A 25,683-nucleotide genomic window follows, 5' to 3' on the forward strand; every position below is an offset into this window, starting at 1 on the left:
TTTATAATCAATTCTGAACTCCACCGGCAACCATTGAAGTGAGGCTAAAATCGGTGTTACATGCTGCTTTTTACGAGTCCCTGTTAAAAGTCTAGCAGATGCATTTATAACCAATTGAAGACGATTCAAAAGTGCTTGGCTGACACCTACATATAGCGAGTTACAATAATCTAGTCGTACAGAAATAAAAGCATGAATAATCCTTTCAAAAAACCTGGAGGACAAAAACGGTTTAACCTTTGCTATTGATCTTAAATGGAAAAAACAAGATTTCACCACAGAATTAATCTGTTTATCAAACTTCAAAGAACTATCAAATTGGACGCCAAGGTTTTTCACTACAGATTTACAAAAAGGAGCTAACTCACCCAGATCAAAATAATTTTTAGTGTCAGGGGCCCCGAACCAGATTATTTCAGTTTTACTTTCATTCAGATGCAGAACATTTTTGGACATCCAAGATTTAACTTCTTGTAAACATCTCAATAGTGACTCAAAATAATTTTTGTCCTGTTTCCGCAACGGTAAGATACACCTGAGTGTCATCTGCATAACAATGAAAGGATACTCCATGCTTGTGAAAAATAGAACCTAGAGGTAACATATATAATGAAAACAAAATTGGACCAAGAATGGATCCTTGTGGAACCCCACTAGACAATGGGGCCACTTTTGAATGTTGTTGACCAAAATTAACTGAAAACGACCTATTAGAAAGGAATAATTTGAACCAATCGAGTGCCATACCCCGAATTCCCACTGTCTTTTCTAGGCGGGAGACTAGAACATTGTGATCAATGGTATCAAACGCTGCACTAATATCTAGCAAAACTAAAACCACTGAGCTACCAGAATCAATCGCAAGCAAGATATCATTTAAAACTTTCAACAAAGCCGTTTCTGTACTATGTTTTGATCTAAATCCTGACTGAAAATTTAAAAAAATCTAATTTTGTACTAGAAAAGTCTGTAGTTGGTTTAATGCAACTTTTTCAAGAAGTTTAGATAAAAATGGCAATTTTGAAATAGGCCTGTAATTAGATAAAACATTTGGATCCAAATTCGTTTTTTTCAAAAGAGGCTGTACTAAAGCATGCTTAAATTCCATTGGAACTACTGCTGTTTCAAAGCTTCTATTAATTGAAGTCAATATACTAGGACCAATAATATCAAAAGTCTGCTTAACTAATCTAGATGGAATAACATCACGGCTACAATTTGTACGTTTTAACTGCCCGACCACCTCAACTAAAGAATGAAAAGAAATAGGTGAAAATCTATCAAACACAGCAGAGGTGAGACAAGTAACCGTGAGATCATATGAACCAGGTACAACTTGTGTCCTAATCATCAATTTTCTGCACAAAAAATTCAGCAGATCCTCACATGTGATGGTGGACAAAACAGGACATGTAGTAGAGGGATTTAACACTGAATTGATAGTATTGAATAAAATATTCTGAGTACTTTGGTACCTTAAGATTAGATCAGCAAAATATTTTCTCATAGATGACTTAACTGCATTCTGATAAGCAGTTAAAGACTCATGTAGTATATCATAGGACACTTGTAATTTACTAAATTTTCTAAACGGCCTTTATATGGCAGGAGGCATCGTGCACATCATAAACAGGCAAATAAACAATTATTCAACATATCCTAGCTTTTTACAGAAAATATTCAGATGTAACCCCCTTTAACATTTTCACCGTTAACATTTTCACAAGTAACTGTAATATTAACATTTTATTTGTAATTAAATTACGTAACTCCGTTACATGTAACTTGTTACTCCCCAACATTGTCAGTGTATGACATCAAAGTACCGCGAGAGCGATTCAATAGCATATAGAGACGCCTGCTCTTGCACACTTTGATATCATACACCGATCGGTCTGCGCAGCGCCGCTTCAAGTCGAACACACCTGGTGTTGCAAGAGGGCGGTTATTAAAAAAGTTAATTGATTAAAGATTATGCACATGAATTAAAAAAATAACAGTAATGATGTGCATGGATAAATCATTTATAATAAATACTGCAATATTCCATGACATTTGATTTCATGGTGACTTTAGCATTGGGTTGTTAGCATCCAAATGTATGATTCTTTAACAAAAAAATAAATACAAATAAATAAAAGTAGCCTACATCGAGATGCTTTTGTAGAGGAGCTAGATTGCTTATTTTGAACAACCAGTAAATGTACCAAATTATAGGCCTACTGGCTGCTACATGCATTTGCGTTACTGAGTTCACCAACTCTTTCCAAATGTCCAAAGGACATTTATAGGTTTCCAGGTCAGGCAGTTGGCTGATAAAGTCTTGCCATTAGTGTGTACGCATACCAACAACAACTTTTCCTGACTGAACATTTATATAAAAACATCCGCTTTGTGCGTAGCTATCTCTATTTTTTTTTTTTTTACAGTCTATGGTGGCTATATTGTACAAGAAGAAAAAGCCTAAGCAAAGGAAATGAACACGTGATGCGTGATGACGTCTGAGGTCTAAATATGACGCGGATTGCTATCTGTTAGCTACGTTGTTTCCCTCCATCAACACTGAGCAGAGACAGAAAGTCAGCAAGTTGATGTCCTAAACTGACAACACCGGATTCACGTTTGCCATAAATATCGAGCCTTTCGAGCGAGAAACTCTTTATTGGACGTTTGGTTTAGGAATCACCGGATAATAAACGGTAAGACTGATCTGATGCGCTTGTTAGACAAATTGCGTTTCAAACCCGATTGCTAGCATGTTAGCATTTCTAGCGAGCCATGTGAATTTGAAAGTGGAAACTTTGCGTATAGCATTTGTGTATCTGTATGGGGGACTAAATAAATCGAAATATTTTTGACAAATGTTATATATTAAATCGATTGATAGGAGCTCGTTGACGCTTTAAATAAATGTATTTTAAATATAAACTTTAATGTTAGCACATGACGGCTAAGTTACCTTTCTTTTTACTAGCTGCGTTGGTCCGCACTTGTTTGTACAGACTGGTTCGCTCAGGTTTAATCCGGAACAAACCAAAATATTTATGTAATGAAATGTGTTGTCGAGGTCCAGTCAAATGTCAATCATAGAACCACAAAGGAAATTTAATAACAATTCTCACAGGCCGTAAATTCACTTGCACATGACATTTCTGGCGCTCAACGTTGCTAATAGACATTGTTTTGTCTTCTCTAAAATTGTCACAAAATTAATGCCACATTTTGAATTATTTTATGCCATGCTATGGTCGCTACTTGTTGTCTTGAATTACAAATAAAAACATGGCAACTGTCTTTTCAGGGCACATCATTATGTAACTGTTTTGAAATGTATTTTTGTGCTTTCACATTTCTCATGAAAGCTCATTTGTTTCTGTATGGATGTTTCCACAGTATGAAAATGTGAATTATGCAAAGGCAGTATTCATTTAAATACTTATGTCCAACTAGTCTTTGTGGTGGTGTAATTGTAGAAAAAAAAATGCTGCTTAGTGAAAAAATAATTAAATTAAGTAGTAAATTAAACTAAGTAGTAGTATGTAAATCTAATTCTTTGAAAACATAAAAAAAATGGAACAGTTTATATTAAAAAGTCTACATTTTACATATCTGTTTTATGTTTTGTATCATTTGATACATCAGGCTTGCTTATATAGTGTCAAATAGTGAGAATATGGAGTTTATATATGAATACATGAGGCCCAAACTAGCCTATTTGTTTAAACATAATTCAATGCAATACAGTGATGATTGAGAGACATACAAATAAACATTATTAAAAAGCCTGATGTATCATAATTGATATGTAACATTATTTTTCAACAAAAAAAGGCCTAAATGGGAAATCAAGTAAAAAGGAGCTAAATTCAGTACTATGCCACTCTTTGTAAGGCAGTCGACTTCATGCTTTTGTCACTTCGTAAGTTCTTATAAGACAATCAGACAGGCAGTCATTCCCAGCAGTAATCCATAGCAGGTACCGGTACACCTTTCAGAAATATTTATTGCAACACTCAGCATTGTAGTGAACAAAAGAATGGTGTGACGCATAGCCATTTAGGTATTTTTAATGGATTGATGTGAATGTTAATCAGCTGAAGTGTATTTTGCTATTCCAGAACTAAAAGCTCTTCTCTTTTGTGTAGACATATGCAGGCTCTATAGCAGTGCAAGATGTTCAACAAATCTTTTGGTGCTCCCTTTGGGGGAGGGACAGGAGGATTTGGGACTTCTTCTACATTTGGGCAACAAAGTAAGTTAATACGTGTGCTGAAGTATTCCATGTTTTGAGAAATGAGAGAACCAATAATTAAAACTGTACAGAGACAAAGTAAGAATTTTTTTTTTGCTACCTTTATCATCAGATGCTGGGTTTGGAGCAACAGGGGGCTTTGGATCTTCAGCGTTTGGTACGGCAAACAACACAGGAGGAGGACTGTTCGGGACCACCCAGAACAAGCCAGGTAATGCGGAATCTTTAAATACTCAAATAATTAATCACTTTAAGATTTAATTGAGTTGATATTGTGATTTAAAAAAATATATAAATAGCTTTTTATTGATGGATACGCTTGTATTTGAGACTTATCTAAGATTTAAGCATTACTTTATTCAGTGTGGATGCAGAGGCAACCTGCATGAACGCATTGGTGTGTTACAAAACCAGTTCTCACTGCAGGTTAAGACGACAAGAATACTTACTTTAAATGTCTTTTGCAAAATAGAGCGTGAATACGTAGATGAATGGTGACTTGAGCTGTAATGGAACAAAATAATGTTTGCTGTTGAGTGAGTCATCTTAGAAGTGAATTTGCTGTGAGTCAAGTTGTGACTCGCTGAGAAGACTTATCTGATAATTACTGATTTGAGGATGGTTTGGAAGGAAGACTTAATTAGAATCACTGATGTGCTACACATAAGATGAGTGGTCCCATAAGAAGCTTGTATTTGGTCAACAGTGTCATTTGTCTTGAAATATTTGTGTTTTTCCTCAAGGTGGTCTCTTTGGCTCAAGCACTTTCAGTCAGCCCGTCACCTCCTCCACCAGTAGTGGGTTCGGGTTTGGTGCGCCTAGTGGCACATCAAACAGCCTTTTTGGAAGCACCAACACCGGAAGTGCAGGACTGTTTTCCCAGCAGAATAATGCCTTTGGTGCCAACAAACCAGCCTCATTTGGCAGTAAGTTTCCTGCTGAATGTCTGTGTAGATAAATGTATTTAAAAAAATTGAATTGAATTAAAAGATTACCTTGGAAACAACACACTAAATAACTGTTTGAATTGCTTTGCAGCTTTTGGTACCAGCACCAGTAGCGGTGGATTGTTCGGGACAACCAACACAGCATCCAACCCATTTGGAGGAACGTCAGGCTCTTTGTTTGGGGCATCAAGTTTCACTGCTGCACCCCCTGGCACAACAATCAAATTCAATGTTCGTTTAGACATGATTACACTTTTCATATATATATTTTTTTTTGTTTTTTTGTTTTCTTCATGGATGCACTTTGAGCTACCTGTTTTTCATACAAGGTTTTTTACCAAAATCTCTTGTTTTTTATTTATTTATTTTATTTATTTATTTTATTTTTTTACAGCCACCAACTGGTAGTGACACAATGGTAAAAGGTGGTGTGACAACCAGCATTAACACCAAACACCAGTGCATCACTGCAATGAAGGAATATGAGAACAAATCCTTAGAGGTAGGATGGATTCTCACTTTGTGGTAGTTGTTTTAGTACGTGGCGACCTACTGAAGAAATTGTCACAATCACAGTGCAGAAAACAGAAAATGTGTAACAAACCTGTTGTCTAGAGTTTTGAGGATTTGGAGCCATGATAAAATAGCTATACCTTTCTTTCCTTGATCTAAGGAATTGAGGTTTGAGGATTACCAGGCTGGAAGGAAGGGTCCTTCAAACCCCATGGCAGCTGGCACAGGTGGTCTCTTTGGACCGACAGCCGCAGCTACTCCCAGTACTGGCACTGGACTCTTTGGCTCCTCAGCTCCAAACACTGGCTTCAACTTCGGCCAGAACAAGACTTCATTTGGCACGAGTAAGTACCTTAAGAATTGGTTTGGTTTAGTTTTTTTGTTGTTGTCTTGAATATGGGTGTTAACTAGGGGTGTAACGTACGCAAAAATCACGGTTCGGTACGTACCTCGGTTTTAAAGTCACGGTTCGGTTCATTTTCGGTACAGTAAGGGAAAGAAATGCAAACATTAAACTGCAGGTTGTTTATTACTATAATTTTTTTTTTAACAATTTGTTTACACTTTTTTTAAACACTTTTTAATAAAATATAATAAAATATATATAAAATAAAAAAAGAATAAGAAATAAAATACTGCTGCAAAGTTCTCCACTAAATAAAATACTCTGTCTCAAACCAATATCACATAATAAAATATAATGAAAAATATAAATAAATAACTATGATTACAGTGCAGCATTACCAATCCCAGCTTGTAGGCCTGCTCATATTTAAAAAAAATAAATAAATAAATAAAAATAAAAATAATATATATATATATATATATATATATACCTTTTCCAAAGTGTAAAGGGTGGCTCTTCAAGCTCCGGCTTGTCCATACTGTCTATGGGCTTGTCTCATAGACTGTAAAAAAAAAAAGGCTTGTCTGCATTGGCCATGACGCTAGCTAGCGAGAGGCTGGGCTAAAGCGTGCTGTGTATGTTGTTGTACAGCAACAACATACACGTGCACCGTACCGAAAGCCCTGTACCGAAACGGTCTGGTACGAATACACGTACCGTTACACCCCTAGTGTTAACTTCTTAACTTCTTGCACTGCAGGCACTGGGGCATTTGGGACAACCACAGGAAGTTTGTTTGGCCAGCCGCAGCAACAGCAGCAACAACAGCAGCAACAGCAGCAACAGCAGCAAGCTTCCAGTCTCTTCAAACCATTTGGCTCAGCCACCACCACCCAAAACAACACTTTCTCCTTTGGCAACACCAATACCATGGGCCAGCCCAACACCAGCACAATGGTGAGTTCCAGCAGATGTACTAAATATCTGCAGTCTGCACTGATTTACTAAACTGATCTTATTATTCTAAAATCAGGTTAATTCTGTGTTTAATACATTAATTTCATTTCTAAGCAGGGGCTGTTTGGCAACACGGCTGCCTCTCAGGCCGGAGGACTTTTTGGAAACACTAACACGAGTACCGCTGCAGGCTTTGGCACAGGAATTTTCGGTCAAACTAACACCGGCTTTGGGAATGTGGGTACACAGGTGATTTCTGAAGAGGCTACAATTAGCTGTTTTTTTTCCTTTATTTTTTTCAAAAGTCAATTGTCAGGTTTTCACAATGTTAATTTTTTTTGCATTTTTTCAAAATGGTTAATTTATGTCTTTATTTCACAGAATCTTTTTGGTAATAAGCCTGCTGGATTTGGCACCACCACCACTAGCGCACCCTCTTTTGGCACAGGCACTGGTCTGTTTGCAAATAAGCCTACACTCACTCTAGGGGCTAACACGAACACCTCAACCTTTGGTGAGTCTTTAAATGAAGTTGTTTGATGTTAATGCTGATCAGTATTTGCTGCAATCAAATGTTGTTGTCTCTGTTTGAAATGATGCCCATCACTTTCACAACCAGTTCACTCCTAGATTTGATCTAGAAATTAAATGCTGGTGTTTTTTCCCGAAGGATTCGGTGCAACTGGGGCTGGTGGGGGTCTTTTTGGGAACAAAACTGCTGCAACAGGACTGGGAACAGGATTGGGAACTGGCTTTGGAGGAGGTATGTTTTAGGGTGCTTGTTTTTTTTTTTTTTTAAATGTCGTTTTTTTAAATGTCGCTTGTTACTGTGAGAATTAAAACAGGCCTTCTGAGTATTTATCTGTATTTTCAGCTGTAGGAACTGGCCAGACATCATTGTTTGGGAACAACCAGAACAAGCTGGGCTCCACCCTGGGGTCAATGGGCACCTTCGGGACTGGAGGGTTCAACACCGGAGCCAACACTCTGAATTTTGGTGCTCCTCAACAGCCTGTGGGTCAGTGCAAATGCTTCATAAATGATTTCATTCCTAAAACTGGTTTAAATCATTAGGGGTGGGAATCTCTAGGCACCTCACAATTCGATTACGATTCGGAGGGCTGCGATGCTAAAACAATTATCGATGCATCTTTTTTGTGTGTGACTATTTGGTACATTTAAATAGGGCTGAACGATTAATTGCATTTGCGATAATATCGCGATATGATGAAACGCGATTTTCTAACCGCAAAAGCTGCGATTAAACTTTGGTCACGTGACACGCGAGAGTAACGCAGTCTGCACTAACGGAGGAAGCATCAACTTGGCACGCTATTATAGACCTGGCATAGGCTACAGGAAAGAACAGTTTGTGTTTAATTTATGTGATATTGTGTTATAGATTCTCTCCAACGATTTTGTATCTATTCAGATAATTTCAGAATAGAGTCTGAGCTTAGTTTTAAACACAGACGTGATTACGCTGCGTGTGCTTTATAAACAACCCTATTCTGCTTGCTTCTAATTCCTCTGTCTCACACACACACACGCACACGCACACACGACACCACTCGAACCTTCCGAAAAATAATCTTTCATAAAGTTCGGAGAAGTTGAAGCGAATTACAAGGACATTCGCGGGCTGCATTGCACAAGATGCGCTATAAGATGCTTTGCTTGATGTTACTCTTGTAGTCTCGCCCGCCGGCGCCGGTATTTTCCTTACAAATGCTCTACGAAGGCATCATATGTCTTTTGGAATGCAGTTGGCTTATATATTAAAAATATGAAAATCACCGACAGAAGCTGCATTCAGTTTCAAATAGTCACACGCGCTTTGCGAAGAGCACTTGAGCATGCGGCTGTGAGCGACTCCGTCTACGTGGTTAAATGTAGGCTACTTGCAAATGCTTTTATGACGCGAAATTAATGTAAACGCAGTCAGTTATTTTAACAGACAGGACAAACCACATCTTATATTTCAAAAGAGATGAACATTTAGTTTTTTAATGTGTATTTCTTTTTAAAAGTACTTATAATTATAAATATTTTAAGTTTTATTAATAAGATTAATTAATAAGAAAAAAAGTTGATCGGCTCATGAGGTGCCTAAAGATTCCCATCCTATTTTACAATGATGTATTGCTTGTTTTTGTTGAAATAATAGAAAAGATAAAGAGCTTAAAAAATAATCGCATATTAAATCGCAATCGCAATATTGGTAAAACTAATCGCAATTAGATTATTTTCCAAAATCGTTCAGCCCTACATTTAAAGCAAAGTATTTATGATGACCCATAAAGAATTTGCGTCCAATACATCCTATATTAATTTTATTAATAAAACAAATGAAAGTGATTTGGCAAGTCAACTGTAAAGGTTACATTTGCCAGCATATATGTCCCAAAATTGCAAAGAACCAACAGGAAAATAAATATGCCTGTACTAGCAGCATACTTGTAGTATATGAATACAAACTTCAGCATATTCTGAATCTCTAGCATTTAATAAAAGAATTCTAACCAACATCCTCCTGTTATGTGAAATGAGCAATATCCTTCAGACAAAAAACAAATAAACATTTTGCTGTAGAAAAAATCACAAACATCTTTCATTCAAAAATATAGAATTATGTACCAGCAGCTCTCATAAATAAATGACTGGTATACCGTGTTTTGTTCACAGCTCTGACTGACCCCAGTGCAGCAGCCGCTCAGCAGGCCGTCCTCCAGCAGCAGATCAATGCATTGGCCTACTCTCCTTTTGGAGACTCACCCCTCTTCAGAAACCCACTGTCGGACCCCAAAAAGAAGGAAGAGGTTTGATTTTTAAAGTTAACATGGTAGGGCTGCACAATTTGGTGAAAAAAATAGTAATTGTTATTTGATTTGAAGGAAAAAAAAAAATCCAGTTTTGATGTTGGTTGTAGGGATGCACAATTTAGCCAAAGTTTGATTATACATCAATATGCCTAAGAAATAAAAACATTAATTTCTTCTTATTGCTAAATGAAAATAAAAAAATACTGTAAAAATAGTGTTTATGAAAGAATATAGTTATATTTTGTTTTCTGACTAAAATGACATTGCTATATTTATTGCTGTCTTAATTTCTACATTTTTAAATGTTTAACCATCAAACAGTTGTTTTGACTAAACTACAACAGGCAGCCCTTAAAACTTACCTTTTGTTGATGAGCACTTCTCATTACAAGTTTGGGAAGATGGTTGGTGCATGTTGCATTCCCAATTGCATGTTAAAGTGACCCAAACTCAGAGCATACGTAGAGATGGAGTTCGTGTGAAGCAGCATTTACTGTGAACCATGGAAAAAGAATGCAATGTTCACTCGCACTTTTAGTTTTAATCATTAATCATGCTGCCCTACTTTTATTGAGCCACTCACTAATTTAATAAAACAACAGAGACCATTTGGCACAGTATATGCACTGCTAATATATCTTCTCCTTCATTAGCGTCTCAAGCCCACAAATCCAGCTGCCCAGAAAGCCCTGACTACCCCTACTCAATACAAACTGACACCTCGTCCTGCCACCCGTGTGCGTCCCAAAGCTCTTTCCTCCTCTGGCTCCTCCAAATCTCAGCTCTTCGATGGACTTGATGATGATGAACCCTCTCTTAACAATGGAGCCTTCATGCCTAGGTAAGAGCCTGACGTCATAACTGTAGCTACACTTATTGCACATGTAGGTCAAAAGATGTAGTGCAATAACTAAAGTGTTCCTGTCTGCATTTTAGGAAGAGCATAAAGAAGCTTGTGTTGAAGAATCTGAATAACAGCAGTCTGTATAACAACTCTGTGAACAGAGAGGTTGATGATTTAGCCTCCCCTTCAGAGTACCCACAGAATGGGCTCAGGTGAGTTGACACTAGTTCTCAACCGTTTTGATGTGAAGTAATATTTTGCAGTCATTAAAGAGGCAACCACAAATTTAATGTTTTCCTTTCACTCTTCAGTCTGAGTATGGATGATGGAGAGACTAGAGAAGTCACTGTGGAGAGAAGTGGGGAGGATGATCTAGAGGTTTCAAAGTTCTACACCAACCCGATCACCAAACCCATTCCACACGGCCAGCCAAGCCCCTTGCTACAGGACACCATCTCGGAGTTCAACATGCGGGGAACTGCCAGTCATCGCAATGGCTTGGAGGCCAGCAGTGAGGAGATCTCTCTGGCTGAGGATTCCATTCAGGAGGAAAGAGATGAGGAGCTGGAGGCTCAGAAACCTCCTCACCCAGCTGGTACGCTTGTCTCAGTTGATGTTCCTTAAAACATACAATGTTTTGATGGGCTAGAAATCTTATTCTAATCCTTCTTATTCTGACCTCTTTCAGGTATAGTTCTTTGTCGTGTAGGCTACTACACCATCCCATCGATGGAAGAGCTGGGAAAGATGTTGAATGAAAACGGGGAGTGTATTTTGGAGAACTTCACTGTTGGCAGAAAGGGTAAAACTATTGCTTGAAGCGTCACCGTGCAAAAGAACAAATGATATTCCAAGTAGCCCACCAGTGGAGCATGACATAACAATGTTTTGTTGTTGTGGTTTTGCAGGCTATGGGTCCGTTTTCTTCCCTGGTGAGGTGAATCTTACCAACATGAACCTGGATGAGATTGTGTACTTCCGGCGTAAGGAGATAATCGTGTACCCTGATGACAAAGACAAGCCTCCTGTTGGAGAGGGACTAAACAGGTAATCTCAGGATTCAACATTGCAAGCGTTTCACTTGCATTTGTGACTAAAATAGATGTTCAAAATGTAAATATTTTGAAGCGTGCTGCATGTTTGTGACTTAAAGGGCTCCCTGCGGGGAGGTAAAACAAACCTCTTGATTATCTATTTAATTGGTCTTAAATTTGGGAATGGAAAAACAGAAATCAAGATACAACCTACTGTGATTTATTAAACTTCAAAAGGCTATGATTTCATTAAATAAATATTAGCGCTGCATGTTTCAAAGTAAAAATGCGATGCTGTTTCCCATTCTACAAATCTATGAATACTGTGTATTTATGCCAATTCGAAATTTTTTCTTTTTTTTTTTTTTTTCTATATGGGGATATAAGTAATTTTGGGCTGTTAAAATTAACACATTAATTTTGCGATAAATTGTTTTTCTCAGTTTAACATGTTAAAAATATTAATGCAATTAATGAATCATCCTTTTTTTCTGTTGTCCTTTGGCTGATCTACAGTATATGATTATGCTGTCTTTCATTCAAGTGCTATTAAACGATTCAAGCACGATAAGACGCAAAAAGAGCTCAAATCTGTAGTGGTGCGATTAAGACCCGAAGACTATGTGTCTGTACTGCGTTGAGTTCTCTTTCAAGAATGTAAAGAGAATGATTAAAAAGAGTGTAAAGACTTGTCTGAAAAAGTAGGAAGTGTGTCAGATCCACTTCATGTCTTAAAGTGACAGCAGCCTAATAAACCTACTGCTGTCTGTCATTAATGTTAATAAAAGAACAGAAGACAAAGAGAAAATCACTCGCTGCTCTTGACTGAATAACTTTTGTAGCTTTAATATGGATTAATCTATATTCAATTTATAATTTATGCAGTGAAGACTATGCAGTGTTTGATTATTCAGTTTCTGTATACCTCAGTAACCTGTTAGGACAACCTAACAACCCTACCTGACATTCTCAAAGCATTGTTTACAACTAAAACAACTTTTTTTTTTGGAGCATTTTAGCAGGGCAGGCAAAAATCTGAACAGGCCTGTGTGTGCCAGTTATATATAAAAAAAAAAAAAACCTTGGCGTTGAGCCCTTGATATATCAAAGGCACAGCTAAATGTGACCTTTATTACAATTGGTTTATGTGAGTTTTAAGTTCACTTAAAAGTAATTTTTTTTAAGCCAACTGATATTGATAGCTTTAAATTATACTATGTTGAATGGCTATAATAAATTGCTAAAAAAAAGTTCAGTATCAGTGATACTAGACTACTAGTGCTTAGTAAAAATATGCCATTAAACAAATATTTTAGAGATACCATTTTTGTTGTTTCTACATTATTTTGGGGAGTCAATGTCCAGTCAAATGTAGTGTAGTGTATTACAATATATATATAAAAAAAAAAATTATATCTCTTATCTCCTCCTCAACCACTTCTGTCACTGTCTTTGAAACGGCACTTCTCCTTATTAGTTCAACATAACATTGTTTTCTGTTACATGCAGACGTGCTGAAGTGACTTTAGATGGTGTGTGGCCCAATGACAAGACAACGTGCTGTCAGATCAAGAGTCTAGAGAGGCTGAATGAGATGAACTACGAGGGCCGGCTCGAGGCAGCCTCTCGCAAACAAGGTGCCCGGTTCTTGGAGTACCGACCCGAAACTGGATCCTGGGTCTTTGAGGTATGAGTGCCTACAGCAAGTGCTCCACTTTGCATCATTTTATTTTCTGACTGGTCTTGTATTGCAGTTATCTGTTGTCGTGTATAATAAATTGTGAGAATGTAACTGAAATCTCCTTTTACAGGTGGCCCACTTCTCAAAGTATGGCCTGCAGGATTCTGATGAAGACGAGGAAGCCCCCCCGGCCAAGCTGGACCTGAAGAAGCTGAAGACAGGAGCCCCCCCTGGGATCTCACAGCTTCCACTGACCCAGCAGCAGATGGCGCCACAGGCTCAGGTAGACTGAGGAACGCACTGAGTCTGACACACATTGGTCTCCGGGGGCCACTCAAGTTCACTCATACCTGCTGTGCCCCCCACAGTCCAGATCTACACTAGCAGCGGGGAGAGAGCAAAGAGTTTTAGTGGTTCAAATGCTTTTCAGCTGTGATGCAAAGAGATCGGAAGTTATGGAAATGCTGTGCATATTTTAAATATAAGTTTACAAAGGAAGTTCATATAACAAAGGGAGCTTTTATCTAATATTTATAGTTTGTAAAGCTGACTGTTCCCCTTAGCAGTTGAATTAGAAGGTGCTTTGAGTGTAAAGACTAGATCTTACATTTTTCACTGGAATATAATTTGTTACACTTGCGTAAATGAAACTTTTACTCTCAAACACAATAAAAAAGGGTGATTCTGAATGTGTTTTAAGTGGAATAAGCCAATCATCATCATTATTATTATTATTATTATTATTATTATTATTATTATTATTATTAGTGTATTTAATTATGCTTGGTTTTGTCGTTGCCAAAATATAAAGTATATTTGTAGAACACGGGCAAAGAATTTGCTTGACCAGATGTATTTTAGCATTATTTTTAACAGGTGATTTGATTAACATTACATGCAATGATCAAAAGTGTGTCTGATCTGTGATATTCTACAGATATGAGCCTGTGGGCTTTCAGAATGTTTTGAAGTATAGCAGTGAAACATAAAATGTATGAAAGACAGTGTGTGAATCTTTGATTTTGTCTTGTATTTCATTGACAAATAAACATACAATAAAGATAAAATGTTTGTGTCAGGACATTTAATGGATAATACATAATGCTTCATAGCAATGTTTTGATTTGGCAGCAACTAGATCCTCGATGCCTGCCAAGTATTTGCTAAAAATGTTGGTTAACGGTCTGTCAGCATCAGTTTAATGATGATGCAGAACTGTACTCTGCACTTGGATCAAGAACAAAAGACTTGACTTGATCTCTTTATGTGCATATGTGTAGAGTACTGCAGTACTTGAGCTGCTCAGCCGTGTGTCGGAGTTGGACAGTGACATGGCCGACATTACTCAAGAGCACCCCGCGGACAGTGTTTTGGGTGAGGAGGATGGAGAGAGAACTTCTTTGGAGGAGAACAAGCTGAGATCTGAGACTCCTGTCGAGCATGAGCCCATGTCTGCATCCAGCCAGATCGCTTCCTCCATGGGCATCAACCCTCATACCTTACAGGTAGCGTGCGTGTAATTGAGTCATCGATTGCAAATACGTTGCGTTCTGATATTTTAGTAATGTTGATTTGTGTTCCACACAGATTATGAAGGCCTCTCTCTTTGCAGAGGATGATGAATGTGACTTGTTTCAAGAGCATGGTTCTTCAAAGCTCATACTGGATGTGGCTTCCCCCAAAGTTTTGCTTTCTGGACCTGGTCGGCCATCAAGTATGCCACTAATTCATTAAATGCAGTTTACAAACATTACCGGTCAAAGGTTTTGGAATAATTAATAGTTTATAATGTTTAAATGAAATCTCTTATGCTCACCAATGCTGCATTTGTTTGATTAAAATTTTATATTTTAAAAGTTTAATTTATTATTGTGATGGCAAAGCTGGATTTTAAGCAACCATTATTCCCGTCCTTTAGGTTCAAATGATTCTTCAGAAATCATTGTAATATGTTGATTTGGTGCTCAATTATAATCTCATATTATTGGTACTCCATTATTAATAATGGTTCATATCAATGTTGAAAACAGCTGTACTCCTTTATATTTTTGTAGAAATCATGATACTTTTCAGCATGACAATAACTTTGCCATCACAGGAATAATGTTTTCAAATGGAAAAGTTAATTTGTTTAAATTGTAATTTCACTATATTAGTTTTTACTGTATTTTTTGTACAAACAAATGCAGAATTGGTGAGCATTCGAAACTTCTTTCAAAAACATTATTTTCTCATGTACTGTACTTGTGCAAAGTGCACTTCTTTGAACATGTCTGATATAACGGCTTTTCCATTGCAGTCGGAGCCCTATTACAAACAAAGTTCACCGCAGGTGGAGGGCTTTTTCCCCAGTTCCCAGAGGCTCCTTTTGGAGGAATACCTCAGAAGCTTAGCAAAACACTGGTGTCTGAAGCCCCATGGCCATCATTGGGTCCATCCTTCATGTTGCCGGCCCCTACTCCAGAACCTACGCTTCGGACCGTCGGGGCCCGTAGGCTAGGTGGGCCAGTACCTCTGGAGGGCTCCGTAACTGTAGGGAAAGGCCGTTTACTGATGGACGCGGCTCTATTCAGAGGCCGGTCTTTCAGAGTGGGCTGGGGTCCCAACTGGACACTGGTGCACTGTGGAGATCAACTTAGTGTCACAGAAACAATGAAGGAGCAGGCAGCAGAGAGCATGGGTTTTGGCTTCTTACCCAAACCAACCAAGAGCAAACAGTAAGTTTAACTTCTTCATAGTTTATCATCACAAATAAAACTTGCCTTATAAGAGCGATTTTCCTTTCTCAAAGTAATTTTCTCATTTGCATCATACCAGAATTACTGAAAGTCTGTTTAAAGTGCGTATGGAGCAGGTGGTCGGCCTGGAGCACAAGCAGTCGGCTGAGAGCCTTGCTCTTTACCACAGGCCGCTGGAGATCAGTCTAAAGCACAGCACAATCAACAAAGAGGACTCCTGTCCTTTCATTCAGCCAGCGAGAGGAGTGGACGCTCTGCATGGTTATGCAGAATGGATTGTGGAGGTCAACAAAGAAACAGGAGGAGGGGATGGTATGAAGTGTTTTTTTTGTTTTTTTAGTATTGTGTGTGTGTGTGACAGTAAAATCATTTAGTGTTATAAAAGATTTCAGTTTCATATAGTTCTGTTCTGTTTCTATACTTTATATACATCAAAGGGTCCTGGAAAAAATTGGGTTTCCACCAATATATTAAGTAGCACAACTATTTCCAACATTGATGATAAGAAATGTTTCTTGAGCTCCAAATCAGCATATTAGAATGATTTCTGAAGAACCATGTGACACTGAAAGACTGGAGTAATGATGCTGAAAAATCAGCTTTATTATATAAAAGCATATATCATAAATCATTTTGATCTTCATCATTAGCTGGTCTGGCCCATTGGCAGCAAATTTGGACTTTGTGTGCTGCCCTGTGGGGTCGTCTTGGTGACCGAGACGTGGAGACTGAGCAATACTCGGACTACCAGCAGCAGCTTGAGAGGCGGAGGAGCTTCTCACACTGGCTCTCTGTAAGTGCAGCCGAGTGTATAGAGGAGGAGGTGGGCCGGGCTCTTCAGCGCAACCACGCTGAGGCTGTATTCAGTTACCTTACCGGCCACTGCATAAGCAAGGCCTGCAAACTGTCCCAGAAGAGTGGTGAGTGTACACTATTTATTTCTGAATGCAGTCAGCAGCATTAGTGGTTCTAACAAAGGCTGTGTGTCTTTATAGGGGACCATCGCCTTTCACTGATGTTGTCTCAGGCTGTGGGCTCTCAGTTTTGTAGAGATCTACTGGCTCTGCAGCTCACTGACTGGAACAGGATGCAGACAGACTCCTTCATAGAAGAGGAGAGGCTGCGAATTGTTGCTTTGCTTGCAGGCAAACCAGTAAGTAAAAGAGTGGGCGCAGTAGTTTGTAAATTTTATGTGTGAGGCTTCCAGTTATTTCAAAACAGCTTGTTATGCTGCTTGGGTTCAGAGATGCTCTTCTGCAGACCTCAGTTGTAACAAGTGCTGATTTGAGTTATTGTTGCATTTCTATCAGCTTGAACCAGTCTGGTCATTCTCCTTTGACCTCTGGCATCAACAAGGCAATTTCATCCACAGAACAGCCACTCACTGGGAATTTTCTCATTTTCTGACCATTCTCTGTAAACCGTAGAGTAGGGCTGCACGATTAATCGAAAAAAAATCACAATCTCGATTCAAACATAAATGCGATCTCATTTCTTAATGATGGCGATTCACTTCCATGTATTTCCCTGCATTCAGATCTCTGCAGAAAAAGCAGCCAATTACAATTCCCTTGTTGTACAGCCTACCGAAGTTAATGAAAAGTGTATGATAATAATAATATTCAAGTTGTACCGGCAAAAGTGCGTGTTCAGTGCTGTTCGCGAGTGTCATGAGTCACCACAGCAATCAACTAACCGCTTACGTTTCTGTGGTAATCTAATAGTTACAGCTCCTGCACTGGATTCAAGCAGCTGCAGCTTGTTTAAGGTAATGGCGAAAACCATTTAGAACAGCAGCGAAAATGTAAAAGTAGGCTATATAAACTTTAATATATCCTTTTATTGAAACGGGTGCTTTGCTGTCCTTTTACTTACACTTTTGCGCAGAGACAATTTTATGTCCTATAAATGTGTCGTATTTTTGATAATCCGCGCAGATTTCAGTTGATGATTCTGTTTAAAGTTATTAATAACAAATCATGGATGAAAGAGAAAGAAAAGAGCAGAATGTGTTTTATATCGAAAATAAATATTAAAAGCGCGATAAGTCGCGAAAGAGAACTGAATTATACTGACAGGATGCTGTGCGCGCTCCGAGCGCAACACGGAAAAGCAGTCTTTATCTCCGGTTGCGCGTCTAAACAGCCAAATAAACACAGAAATATTTCAAAACGCCAAGTCGAGTATTCCCGTAAACACAGTAGATGTAAGTACTATGTACATTCTGTGCCAATTGGAGCAAAAGGCACATGTTCTATTTAGTTATTTTTATTTAGGCTATTATTGTATATGTTAATGTTCTCTTATGTTCAACAACATAAAGCTTTAAAATTATTCACTTTAAGGGGTCTAAAATAAAGAAAAGAGACCATTTTTGTTACTCCTGCACTATACTGAATGTCCTTTGTTTTTTTGTTGTTGTTTTTTTTTTTTTTTTGTACTTGATTCTCATTTTTTCAACCAAAATGTATTGCACTCGTGTAAGAGAATCGTGATCTCAATTCCCATGGAGAAAAATCGTGATTCACATTTTAGCAAGAATCGTGCAGCCCTACCGTAGAGATGATTGTGCATCAAAATCCCAGTAGATCAGCTGTTTCTGAAATACTCAGACCAGCCCGTCATGCACCAACATCCATGCCACGTTCAAAGTCACTTCAATCACATTTCTTTCCCATTCTGATGCTCAGTTTGAACTTGTCTACATGCCTAAATGCACTGAGTTGCTGCTATGTGATTTGCTGAATAGATTTGTGTTAATGAGCAGTTGAACAGGTGTATTTAATAAAGTGTCCGGTGAGTGTATTGTCATAATTATAAACGCACTGGTTTATAGCGCAAAGAGTTTTTACTGCACTTTATTCTTCTAGTTATTACCTATAGCAACTAATTAATCTGAAGTCTCGCACATTCACAGAAATTGGCTTGCTTCTGCGTTGGAAAATAAGATGGATACGGTTTAGTGACTTGTAATATATATCGAAATAAAATCGATATCATGATGTGGCTTAGTGTGATCGTCAAATCATGCAGTTTGTAATTTATGTGCTACCGGCTCCAGAGTGGCACTGCTCATCCACACGCGTAACAGCCCATGATACAGTGCTTCAGCTTCTCAGAACAGTTTGGTGAATCAAGCCAATCTGAGATGCCCAAAACACCAGACGACGGATGCAAATGGCAGATTTTCACTCTGAAACTGGCAATGCATACATCCATTTGTTGACAATCCATCCATTTGCTGACAATCCATCCAAATAAAAACTTGGATTAATGTTTGAAAATAAAGAAATTAAGATGTAAATATTAGTATTGTAATCATTTTAGAGTTGTATTTTAAAGGACACCTCTAAAATTACAATACTAATATTTACATCTTAATTTCTTTTTAGTAAATATTCAATTTCATTTACAGTACAGCAGTTAAAATAACTGATTCATTCTTTCCAAATATACTGTAGCTATTCAAGTCATCTGGTAAACATTCCAGTATTTCTTATTGCAATATATAGTGCAGAAAAGTAAAGCCTTTTCGTACAGCCCTAATTTGTCATTTTTTTTTAATAAAGGTGTGGCAGTCAACCGACAGCGTTATAAACGTGTGCTCCGAGCTTGACTGGAAGCGGTGTGTTGCTGTTCATCTCTGGTACATGTTGCCTCCCACTGCATCTGTAGCTGATGCTCTTGCCAAATACGAGTCTGCATTTCAGGTACCTCACATCACACAATTTTTGAAAGCTATTTTAGTTTCTTTTTTTGTTGTTGTAATTTCTCATCTGCTCTATATATATATATATAAGGCTTTATATATATATATATCTTAATATGCTGCTTTGGTGCTCAAGAAACATTTATTCTTAACATTAGCTATGTTACGAAGTTGCAAATTGAATTGCTTTTTAACTCATTAACTTGTTTCCTTTGTAATTTATGCACGTTGTCTTAGTAGATACGTTTTTTTTTGTAAGATTTGATTAATCCTTTCTGAATAAAAAAAAAAAAAAAAAAAAAAAAATTCTTACTGAACCCCACATTTTTGAACAAGTTGTTGTTTTAAACATTAAAATCCCTTAGGCAACCTTTTTTTTTTTGTTTATTGTCAGTAAGTGTTTTTGAAAAAAATATATTTACTTCCAATAGAATTACTTACCATGGCAACTTTTCACAACAAGACCATAGCTTGCTTAAAGACCATGTTTTAGCACCTTCCTGTTGAGAGATGCCACTGATTCTTGATCAACTGTGTAATGACTTTAAAGGGTTAGTTCACCCAAAAATTTTAATTCTGTCAATGACTCACACTCATGTCGTTCCAAACCCATAAGACTCATTCTTTGAAACGCAAATTAAGATATTTTTAATGAAATCTGAGAGCTTTCTGTCCCTCCATTGACAGTACACAATTACCAATTTGACGCTTCAAAAAATTCATAAAGAGATTGTAAAACTAATTGAGGGGTTTAGTCCCCTGAAGAGATTTATGATGAACAGATTTAATTTAGGCTTTTATTCACATAAAATCATTCATCAACTCACATATCAGCTGTGGTATACAGAAGCTCGAGCATGTTCTCTTGACATGCGAGAACCAAAGGTTCATTCTCATGTGTTAAACAGCACGTTTGAGCTTCAGCAAGAACCAATGAAAGCATGTATTGGTTGAGCTTCTGTTTGTTAGCTGGTTTATGTGAATGAAAGCCTAATTCAATCTGATCATAATATAAAGCGATCATGTCCATTCAGGAAATTTGGACTAAACTACTTGATTTATATGGGTTAGTTTTATGATCTCTTTATGAAATTTGAGGCAACAAAGTGGTAGTTGCATGTATTATAAATGGTGGGACAGAAATTTGATTTCATTAAAAAGATCTTCATTTGTGTTTCAAAGATGAGCAAAGTCTTATGGGTTTGGAACGACATGAGGTTTTTTTTTTGTTTTTTTTCACTTGGGTGAGCTAACCCTTTAAGAGTATGTGAATAAATTTATATATTTTAAAATGCTGTATGTATGCTTTTCAGGGTTCAGAGGAAGTGAAAAGGTATGCTTGCCCTCCATTACCTCCCTATGTAGATGAACTTGAGTTGTTGGGATTGGATGAAGAGATGGATGAGACTGAATCCAAAAAGCCACTCTATGACATCTGCTTCCACCTACTTAAACTTTACAGTGACAGGTTTGTAATCACGTCCTCTTTGATTCCTGTTTTTTCTTTGATGGTGATGTCCATAGGCTGTCTATGTATGCAGGCTGATTTTGCTCTTATACTATTTCCCCCCTCATAAGACATTACAGCCTACAACAGCTACTTGATCCCAGCACAGTAACTGCTGATCATCTGGACTACCGGCTGTGCTGGCACCTGTGGAACGTGTTGCAGGCTCTTAACTACAATCACCTGTCCACCTCATGCCAGGGCTTGCTGCACAGCAGCTATGCTGCCCAGCTGGAGAGTGCGGGATTTTGGGAGATGGCTATCTTCGTGCTGCTGCACATACCTGACTCTGGGTAAATGACGGCTCTGTTCTGAGTACTCATTTAGTTTGTGATAGTTTTATATTAGGATGAGTTGAGTGACTATACGTGATAGTGTTGTCAAAAGTACCGACTTCGGTATCAAGTTGGTACTGAATTTTTAAAATTGTGACCGCACCAGCATTTCGCTCTAGCATTTTGAGCGCTGTTGGACAGATTCCTAAACACCTCTCATTGGCCATTCTTCACTCGCTCAACATGCATGTCTCTGATTGGCCATTGTGTTCACTCGCTAAACATCTGTCTGTGATTGGCTACAATGATCAACTCTTCAAAAACATGTTGAACATCTACACCAAGCACTTACACAGATACACACAGGAGCGTTTGAAAGCAGGTGTCTAACAGCGGGTCCCTAATATAACAGCTGATAGACTGATCCACTGGTAGATTTGCCTGCTTTCAAACGCTCCCGAAGAGCGCCAAAGACATCAATTTACGACATGTTTTTGAAGCGTTGATCGTTGTAGCCAATCACAGACATATATGTTGAACGTGTGAACACAACAGCCAATCAGAGGTGTTTAAGAATCCGTTCAAGAGCGCTTAGTTTTTTAAATTTCAGTACCGATTTGGTACCGAAGTCGGTACTTTTGACAACACTAGTACACGAGATGATTCCTATTTTATATAATTATGTGCAGACGTAGAGAGTGTGCAGTGCGGGAGATGCTCAACTTACACTGCCCCCTTGAGGAGACAGAAGAGTCAATGGAGAAGGAGCAATTTCTTATGGAAAAGTTGCTGATTCCCATCCAGTGGATCCATCAGGCCAAGGCCATCCGTGCCTGCAGAGAGGGAGATAAACATCGTCAAGCCTTGCACCTTTACAAGGCCGGCCACTGGAATCACTGCCATCGGCTGGTCATCCAGCACCTGGCCTCAGGTTAGAATAAGCCAAAAACACACAAAGTATTTATGCCTCAAATACATATTGTGTGTGTGTGTGACAATATAAACGCTTATTTTGGCTATCATTACTACAAGTATTCACACTGGCCCTTTACAGTGCAACTTGTACAGTCAGTCACACTATACTTTTCGTCCCATTGACTTTTATTCATATGCATGCAAACGCAGGATACGGGAAACACAGGCGCATTGAATAATTTGGGTTTGATTTGCATCACGTGAAGACGTGTGACCACTAAGGGTGCTTTCACATCTGTAGTTCGGTTCATTTGGTCCGGACCAAGGGCGACAAATGATACTTTGTAGCATTTTTAAGGCATTTTGGCTCCTTTTCACACCACACTGATCGCTCTGGTCCGGATCAGTTTATGAGTTGATAAAACGAACCAAAATGCAGTCATGTGACAACATCCACATCACTCGGAACACATTTCCATAACTGCACTTCGTTTGGTCAGAATTAACGTGCGGGAAAATTCCAACAGAACTCCCGGAAGTAAACAAAAAAATCTGTGGAAAATCCGGCAGACAACACGCCGCTGTTTACTATGGAGAGACAACTGCGTGGGCTGATTGTATCCTTGGTCATATTTTATTATAGTTTGTCTACACCACTTTAGACAAACAATAATATTTGAGAATGAACCGAGGATGCGGCTCGAAAATAATGTTAATAATAATTTCTATCAGGCTCCGCACCTCCTCACAACTCCAAGTTTGTCTGCGAGCTGCAAACTGTCAACAAACATTTCTCCTCATCCTATATAACGTTAATGCACAGCGCAGCTGACTACGGCAACTGGCTTAGTCCAAAAATGCGCAGTTATTTGGCAGTTGGTTCTGTTCAAGGTCGGATCACGTTCTCACCACAAACGAACCGCTCCAGCGTTCGTTTCAAAGCGTACCGAGACCACCTCTTCCAGGAGGTCTCGGTACGCTTGTTTGGTCCGCTTTTGGTACGCACCCGAGTGCGATTGCCGCATTCACACCTGCCCAAACGAACCGCACCAACGGGGAAAACTAACTCTAGTGCGATTCAACCAAACTAAATGAGGCAGGTGTGAAAGCACCCTTAAAGATGAATCTGTGATGGCATGACCTCAGAAGTTTGTAGTGTTGCAGAAAAGTGGAGTAGATTTATTTATTTATTTTTTTACATAGGATTTGTTGAATTTGTTTCTAAAAAAGATGCCGCAGAGTGTAACGTCACATCAACTGTTGCAGTGTCTGAAAAAAGCTGCATGTTCAAAGTCTTGAGTGACCATCTCATAAGAAGCTTTGTCGCTGAGCCTTTTTTTCCCCTTTCACACCAATCTTTTGAAATATAGGCTTTAATGCAGTGCTCGAAGTGGGTACCTTATCGCACTTATCACATGTCGCCGGTACTCTGACCATCACAGCCCCTGAATGCGATTTCAAATGAGGTTTACTCCCTCCAGAACGCGATTCCAAGGCAGCATCGGGAGTCCCGGCACTTAACATATTTGCTGTATAGAACTTTCTGTAAAAGTTAAATGCATGCCTGCCCTGAAAACCAGCCTAATGCTATCTTCCTGTCTTTTTTTTCCTCAGACTGCATAATTAATGATAATCATAAGTATCTGTTGGAATTCCTGGAGGGGTTGGCAGTGCCAGAGCGCAGTGTTCAGATTCAGAGCTGGGACACATCTGGGCGGGTCTACCTTGATTACATCCATGTCATCCAGACACTGCAGGACATCCAACAGGTAACCTGCTGCTGCTTCAGGAAAGTATGTTGCTTCAGTAGAATAAAAGTTTAACGTGATCTTCTGTCTATAGGCTGAAAGCCCAGGTTATGCGCTGGAGCGACTGCATACAGAGGTGACGTCTCTCTGTGGGAGAATAGAGCTCCTCCCCTGCTCCAAAGCTAAAGACAGACTTGCCCAATCAGGTCTGAAATTCTTTTCCTCTGTTTTGTTGGAAAATTATACTGAAATAATGTTGCTGAAAAGCTTTGTTAATTTATGGGACCGGCTAGAAAACCAGCTTAAAACCTATTATGGTTAACATGATTAACAATATGAATCCTCACAATTACTGTAGAATTGTAACCTTGGTTTTCTCTTGCCTTATAGAGATGGCCAAACGTGTGGCTAACATCCTCCGAGTGGTTTTGAGTCTCCAGCAGGGTGGTGAAGGCATCCCGGATCCCCGACGCATCCCTCTTTGCCAGCTTGCTCCACACATTGGACGTCTACCCATGCCAGAGGACTATGCTTTAGAGGAACTCCGCAGCCTTACTCAGTCTTACCTGCAAGAGTATGTTATCAGTCACTGAATATCAAGATATAGGTTTCTCGATCAGTTATGCAGAAGTAACTTGAGTCTTGAGTGGAATTACCTTCAGCACTCCAATTATATGGCTGTTTCAGGCCGTGGTTGAACTTTCGATGCATATTTAGGCACAATACTTGTGAATAAAGCATTCCTTTGTGTGTTTGTGTAGGAGCTTTTTTTTTTTTTCAAAATCCTGTTTTGTAGGCATAGACATGATGTGAGAGTGTCTTTTATAATTAAAGTATCTATTTGAATACATCTGTTGATTTAATCTGCCTAAGATACTCAGAAGGAAAATGCCAGATATGAGAACTCTACATTTTTCTATTCAGTTACATTGTGAAGTATCATCTGGTCCATTCAAAGCTAAAATATAATATTGTTGAATTTAGGGCCTACCTTATACAATTCATAAAGACATTTAAAAAAAAGGAGAGTTTTCTTTTGACCGTCTTTTCAGTAGTGTTTTTAAATCTTAGTGTGACCATGTGTTGTAACCTTTTGTAAGTACAGTATTTTTTATTGTTCCCATGGACTGCCTTAGTCTATAAGTTGCAAGTGTGCTTCTGTGTAAATGATAAGGTTACTCAGCCTGTAATGAGTTTTTTTTTTTTTTTTTGAAGAGATTAAGCATTTATTTAAAACTAATATCTCCTCACAACAAAAATATGGCAACAATAAACAAAAGTTTGGGCATGTCTATTTTTGTAGGGTTTTCAACATGTTGATCTGGAAAACCTTATTGTTAAAGGTTTACCTAATGTAAAACTAAATAAATTCAATGCTGTTGATCAAAGAAAGTT

The 25,683-nt window shown here is 38.4% G+C and overlaps 1 protein-coding gene across 4 annotated transcripts; it reads left to right on the forward strand.

Moving 5' to 3' along the window:
- The first annotated feature begins 2,542 nt into the window (after positions 1-2,542).
- Positions 2,543-25,234, forward strand: nup98 (nucleoporin 98 and 96 precursor). Of its 4 annotated transcripts, none has more exons than XM_079847759.1 (33): positions 2,543-2,699; positions 4,146-4,252; positions 4,365-4,463; positions 4,996-5,178; positions 5,291-5,430; positions 5,594-5,701; positions 5,873-6,056; positions 6,819-7,015; positions 7,130-7,264; positions 7,397-7,529; positions 7,686-7,778; positions 7,890-8,033; positions 9,701-9,834; positions 10,491-10,678; positions 10,774-10,893; positions 10,993-11,276; positions 11,370-11,483; positions 11,590-11,728; positions 13,225-13,402; positions 13,527-13,679; positions 14,677-14,901; positions 14,984-15,110; positions 15,696-16,113; positions 16,214-16,446; positions 16,785-17,054; positions 17,130-17,287; positions 19,704-19,844; positions 21,157-21,311; positions 21,422-21,643; positions 22,315-22,556; positions 24,155-24,309; positions 24,383-24,494; positions 24,679-25,234. In XM_079847759.1, the coding sequence occupies exons 2-33, from the start codon at positions 4,174-4,176 to the stop codon at positions 24,879-24,881; spliced, it is 5,466 nt and encodes a 1,821-aa protein (XP_079703885.1). In that variant the 5' UTR covers positions 2,543-2,699; positions 4,146-4,173; the 3' UTR covers positions 24,882-25,234. The 4 variants fall into 4 exon arrangements, with proteins under 4 accessions (XP_079703885.1, XP_079703887.1, XP_079703886.1 ...); XM_079847761.1 differs by having other exon boundaries at positions 2,564-2,699; positions 7,130-7,252; XM_079847760.1 differs by having other exon boundaries at positions 2,564-2,699; positions 7,133-7,264.
- Positions 25,235-25,683: the final 449 nt, after the last annotated feature.

Source organism: Squalius cephalus (assembly GCF_949319135.1).
Source record: "Squalius cephalus genome assembly, chromosome: 17".
Lineage (NCBI taxonomy): Eukaryota > Metazoa > Chordata > Actinopteri > Cypriniformes > Leuciscidae > Squalius > Squalius cephalus.

Bases quoted from the DNA above. Each gene is read 5' to 3' on its own strand.
- nup98 (XM_079847759.1), top strand. From the start codon at position 4,174: ATGTTCAACAAATCTTTTGGTGCTCCCTTTGGGGGAGGGACAGGAGGA. The intron at 10,679-10,773 runs GTAAGAGCCTGA...TCTGCATTTTAG, and splicing joins AATGGAGCCTTCATGCCTAG to GAAGAGCATAAAGAAGCTTG. The intron at 14,902-14,983 runs GTAGCGTGCGTG...TGTTCCACACAG, and splicing joins TCAACCCTCATACCTTACAG to ATTATGAAGGCCTCTCTCTT.